The 5,697-nt window shown below is 48.9% G+C and overlaps 1 protein-coding gene across 1 annotated transcript; it reads left to right on the top strand.

Annotated features, from left to right (window-relative positions):
• Positions 1 to 1,125: 1,125 nt before the first annotated feature.
• Positions 1,126 to 2,043, top strand: LOC146830185 (olfactory receptor 5V1-like). The gene has a single exon (XM_085603698.1). The coding sequence runs from the start codon at positions 1,126 to 1,128 to the stop codon at positions 2,041 to 2,043; it is 918 nt and encodes a 305-aa protein (XP_085459824.1).
• Positions 2,044 to 5,697: the final 3,654 nt, after the last annotated feature.

The raw sequence follows: 5,697 nt of genomic DNA, 5'->3' as shown, positions 1-5,697 counted from the left end.
CACCCTGCACTCACCTCATCATGTCCGTCCTCCTGGTGGGAGCTGTTCTGCATTGAAGAGACACCCTGCACTCACCTCATCATGTCCGTCCTCCTGGTGGGAGCTGTTATGCATTGAAGAGACACCCTGCACTCACCTCATCATGTCCGTCCTCCTGGTGGGAGCTGTTATGCATTGAAGAGACACCCTGCACTCACCTCATCATGTCCGTCCTCCTGGTGGGAGCTGTTATGCATTGAAGGGACACCCTGCACTCACCTCATCATGTCCGTCCTCCTGGTGGGAGCTGTTCTGCATTGAAGAGACACCCTGCACTCACCTCATCATGTCCGTCCTCCTGGTGGGAGCTGTTATGCATTGAAGAGACACCCTGCACTCACCTCATCATGTCCGTCCTTCTGGTGGGAGCTGTTATGCATTGAAGAGACACCCTGCACTCACCTCATCATGTCCGTCCTCCTGGTGGGAGCTGTTATGCATTGAAGGGACACCCTGCACTCACCTCATCATGTCCGACCTCCTGGTGGGAGCTGTTATGCATTGAAGGGACACCCTGCACTCACCTCATCATGTCCGTCCTCTTGGTGGGAGCTGTTATGCATTGAAGGGACACCCTGCAATCACCTCATCATGTCCGACCTCCTGGTGGGAGCTGTTATGCATTGAAGGGACACCCTGCACTCACCTCATCATGTCCGTCCTCCTGGTGGGAGCTGTTATGCATTGAAGAGACACCCTGCACTCACCTCATCATGTCCGTCCTCCTGGTGGGAGCTGTTATGCATTGAAGGGACACCCTGCACTCACCTCATCATGTCCGTCCTCTTGGTGGGAGCTGTTATGCATTGAAGGGACACCCTGCACTCACCTCATCATGTCCGACCTCCTGGTGGGAGCTGTTATGCATTGAAGGGACACCCTGCAATCACCTCATCATGTCCGACCTCCTGGTGGGAGCTGTTATGCATTGAAGGGACAACCTGCACTCACCTCGTCATGTCCGTCCTCCTGGAGGGAGCTGTTATGCATTGAAGGGACACCCTGCACTCACCTCATCATGTCCGTCCTCCTGGTGGGAGCTGTTGGCTTAGCTTGTAGACTGGCCTCACAGAGAACACGTCCAGCATGAACCACTCCAGACGCAGAGACTTCATTCTGCTGGGGATCAGCACACACCCTGAGCACCAAACCCCCCTCTTCGTTGTGTTTCTCCTCCTGTATCTTCTAAACGTACTCGCTAACATGCTGATGATAGTAACAATCACCTTACACAGCCGCTTGCACTCTCCCATGTATTACTTCCTCCGTAACCTGTCCTTCATTGATATCTGCGTCACAACTACTACTGTCCCCAAAATGCTGATGGGCTTTCTGTCCAAGGTGAATCCAATATCCCTCGTCGGCTGTGCGGTGCAGCTGTACTCGTTCATTGCCCTGGTTGGCGCGGAATGCCTTCTGCTTGCGGTGATGTCCGTGGACCGCTACGTGGCAGTGTGCAGGCCCTTGCGCTACACTCTGATCATGAACAGAAGGGCCACGTTCCTGTTGGTCGCCATCTGCTGGGCTGTGGCTCTCTGCAACTCCTTGCTGCACACAGCCTTCACTTTCCGCTTGTCCTACTGCCGGTCCACACTTATCAACCATTTCTTCTGTGACATCCCTCCTCTTTTATCCATCTCGTGCTCCGACACCCATATCAACGAGGTGGTCACCTACACAGCTGGTGGAGCCATTATCCTCGGCTCCCTCGCGTCCATCCTCCTGTCCTATGTGTTCATCATCCTGGCCATACTGCGCATCAAGACCTCCGATGGGCGGATGAAGGCCTTCTCCACCTGCCTCTCGCATCTCACCGTGGTCAGTCTATTTTTTGGACCAGGGGGATTCAACTATATCCGACCGACGTCAGTCTATCTTTTAAACAAAGACCGAGTGGTTTCAACAATATATGCAGTGGTGACACCCACATTAAACCCCATTATTTATAGTTTAAGAAACAAAGAAGTGCAAGGCCTCCTTAAAAAGTACAAACATGCCATGTAGGAGCCTGGCATGTGTAAATGGTACATTCCATGGTCTGGCACGCATCACTTATTCTCCTATTTTACCATGAAGCTCACCATACTGTGATAAAAGCATCACGAAGCGTCTATTTTTCTCTGCCTCCTTCTTTTTGACAAACTGCCTGCAGCTCATTCCAAGATGCACTGTTTCAGTTCATTGTACATACATTGATATTGACAATCGGTACCAAGGGCCAACCATGAAAGGGGAGTATTAACCGCATCTCATCGGCCCACAGTCTGGGCAGGGAGAGAGCGCCATGGGAACAGGAAGGGAGCGACAAGCAGAGCACTGGGGCCTTCCTACTCTCAAATAAGAAGTCCTAAGCATGCAGCACACAACATGCTCATGTTCTATTACAGACAAAAGACACAGGCAAGGGCAATACTATTTCTGCCCTACATGTAGGAAATATGCAAAGCAGTGTGTTATATGTAACGCCACAAATCACATGGATATGACAAAATATAGTCCTTAATATGGTCCGGCTACTGCAAAGACATTTTTATTTTCTTCTTGCTGAGTTCAGACTGCTACGAAACTAGGCACACTTTTTTTTCTATTTGAATAATGCAGTTAAACAGTGTGGATGTCATCATCAAGCAGGTTTTCTGAGAGCGTTCTCCTGCTTCTGCCTAGTTTTTTGCTGCTTTTCCTGCCTTTTCTTCCTTTCTCCCCTGGTTTTTCTGAGTGCTTTCTCTGCTTTTTAGGTCGAGGACTACCGGTCTGCCGAAAGGCAGAACAGGAAGTCGGAGATTTAATGACTTGGAGAAGAGGGGCTTGAACCCGCCCCTCTTCTCCCCTGTTCTCCATTGCCTGGCCTCGTAAATGCTGGCCAGCCATTGGAGAAGAGGTCAGTCATTCAGATTAGGCCCCGTCCTTTTCGGATCGGGGGGCGTGTTTTTTGCGAGAAGTCTCAGGAAGGAGACAACAGCAAAACACGACCCCGAATCCGAAAAGGACGCTGCCTTTCTTCGAGGCATTTCTGCTCTGTGATTCCCCTCTCCGCTCTGCCTGAGATCCTTGCCAGTGAGCACTCGGGCCCTGCCAGTCCGTCCTGACGGTGCCTCTCCCCGTGCCCTCCTCCGCGAGGCCGAGAGCCTCCCTCCCCGGCCCCTCCATCAGTGATCTAGCGCCTAGTTAGTAGTCCCCCTCGGGTGTAATTAGCGCCGGCTGCCGGCGCGGCCTGTGCTCGGGGCCCGGGAGCCGCGGCTCTCGCTCCTTCCTGGAAGCCTTGGCGGGCGCCGGTGTTTGAAGCCACGTGGGGCGCGCAGCGCTCGTCCCTTTTGAAGTGGAAATAGGCCAGTTTGAATGCGCCGAGTTTAATTTTTCACAAGCCTCAGCGGCCGTGCGCCCCCCCCATGTATTTACATCTCTCACCCCCCGTGAGTGCTCTCTCCTGCGCTGCCTCCCGCTCAGCCCTTCACATTAAGCACTCGCTCGGTTTGTGTTTGCGCTTCTCGCTGCACAGGTAGGTGGGCAGGTAATGTGTGTGCCCTCGCACAGATCATGCCACTGCCAGCAACTCTTTTACAAAACTACAGCGCACGTGCACAAAACACGAGATACAATTACCGATGACTTACAGCGTTTTAGAATTATGGAGACGGGTGAAACGTCCCTTCTTCACTACGGCTGGAAAATGTGAATTATCCTCTTAGCGCGATCCGAGTTTCAAACCCTTAAAAACAGATCACGTGTGGCACATTCCAGCTGGTTTTAATCATTCTCCTTTTTGTGTGTCTTTTTGTGTAGTGCGGTGTCTGGGCAAGTGTGTGTGTGTCTGTCTGTGTGTCTGTGTGTCTGTCTGTGTGTCTGTGTGTGCGTCTGTGTGTCTGTGTGTCTGTCTGTGTGTCTGTCTGTGTGTCTGTGTGTCTGTGTCTGTGTCTGTGTCTGTGTCTGTGTCTGTGTCTGTGTCCGACCGTCCGTCCGTCCACTGTGTCTACCAGACAGTTCTTTTAGAGACCAACGAGATCAGTCGCACAGAAGGGGGCCCTAGTCCGATAAGTAGGGAGGGGAAGCAGGGGAAAGCACAGTAATGCTCGCAAACAGTAACCCCACTGCCTAGCAGCTTATTGTAGCAGTGCTAATCCTCACTGATATGTATGAACAGACAAAGGAAGCCTTACCCCCCCACACGAAAACACTCATTAGAGAAAAATGTTTGAATGGTGAAACTGAGTCAACAAATATATTGAAAATCAATTGCATCAAGTTTATTGTAATAAATAGAATGAAACATAATAATAGGAAATAAATACCCAAAATGAATAAACCAGGCGCAACCAGTAAAATATCACACAACCATTCACTCGAACCAACGCATACTCATTCTTTCCCACATATCCTAAAAGACACACAGATCCAGCGAGCAAACTAAGATAATAACATCTAGTGAATAATCCGCTCTCCAACAACAAAGTGAACAATATTGGAAAGCCGCAGGATCCCGATTCACTAGGTAGTGGCGTCAACACAATTTATTTTCATCAGTTACATCGACATTTTGATATATGATTTATTGACACAGACGTTAAATGTTATATGTAAACAATCTTGGAGGGATGCAAAGAAACACAAGAACTCCAGTGCCGATGCGCGTTTCGGTGTGTGACCCCAATATTGAGTCTAACCTTCTTCAGGGCCCAGTATCAAGAGAGGCAAACAGGGGAACATAAGAACAACAATTCATGTATAGACTATATGGGGATGAAGCGATGATCTAGAAAACATTGAGGAGAAAGTGATACAGGTGGAAGGTACGTTCATGATACAAAAAAATCAAAAAAGGGTAACATTGGGAGACGTGCCACCAACATGGAGTAATAGGAAGATCACAAGAGGGTGCAAAAAGGAAAACAACTAGAGTGTAGATACAGTGCATTCACATCCTTAAGGCTCCTCACCTTTCACATAGTGGTGCCAGAAAGAAAGTGCAATATGGAGTGAATATTAGACCCTGTCACCATGATACCATCAAAGAAGCTGGTCCCAGAGCAGAGAGGCACTGCACTCTACCTGGACTGTCCAATAGGGATCACATGCACATGAGGAGAAATGGGGTAAGAATCCGGGAGGCAGACCGATGGACCGGTATTCTGTAGGAGGTAGTAAGATGAAACAAGCATTTACAATGCAATGGTCTCGGCATTGGTAAAGTTAGAGCTATTGGCATTGCTCATGACATTATTTTTTTTAATGTTTCTGTTTTTAAAACATTTAAAGAAACGGCATTGTCATGAGCAATGCCAATAGCTCTAACTTTACCAATGCCGAGACCATTGCATTGTAAATGCTTGTTCCTTTATGTAGCTGCTTTCCCCTCCTCTCCCCTGTTTTTGTGAGAGATTTCTTCTCCTTTTTCCTTGTTTTTTACTGCTTTATCTTTCTTTCCTTCCCGTTTTTCTTGGCGCTTTCTCCTACTATTGTCTAACTTTTTACTGCTTTCTCTTTCCTCTCCATCTGTTTTTTACTGACGGGAGGTGAGCTCTGGTATCTTACCTGATAGTACTGTCTCTTTTGCAACTCGGGAGGTGCCTGACTTCCACAACTGGGGCGCCATACTGACCCAGCTTCAGTATTTGAATTATTTTATGTGTTTAATTTTTCTGCCTGTTATCTTAGCAAGTTTTA

Source organism: Triturus cristatus, chromosome 5_1, assembly GCF_964204655.1.
Source record: "Triturus cristatus chromosome 5_1, aTriCri1.1, whole genome shotgun sequence".
NCBI classification, from domain to species: domain Eukaryota; kingdom Metazoa; phylum Chordata; class Amphibia; order Caudata; family Salamandridae; genus Triturus; species Triturus cristatus.
Note: the sequence above shows the minus strand (reverse complement) of the source record. Positions and strands in the feature narration are given on the sequence as shown.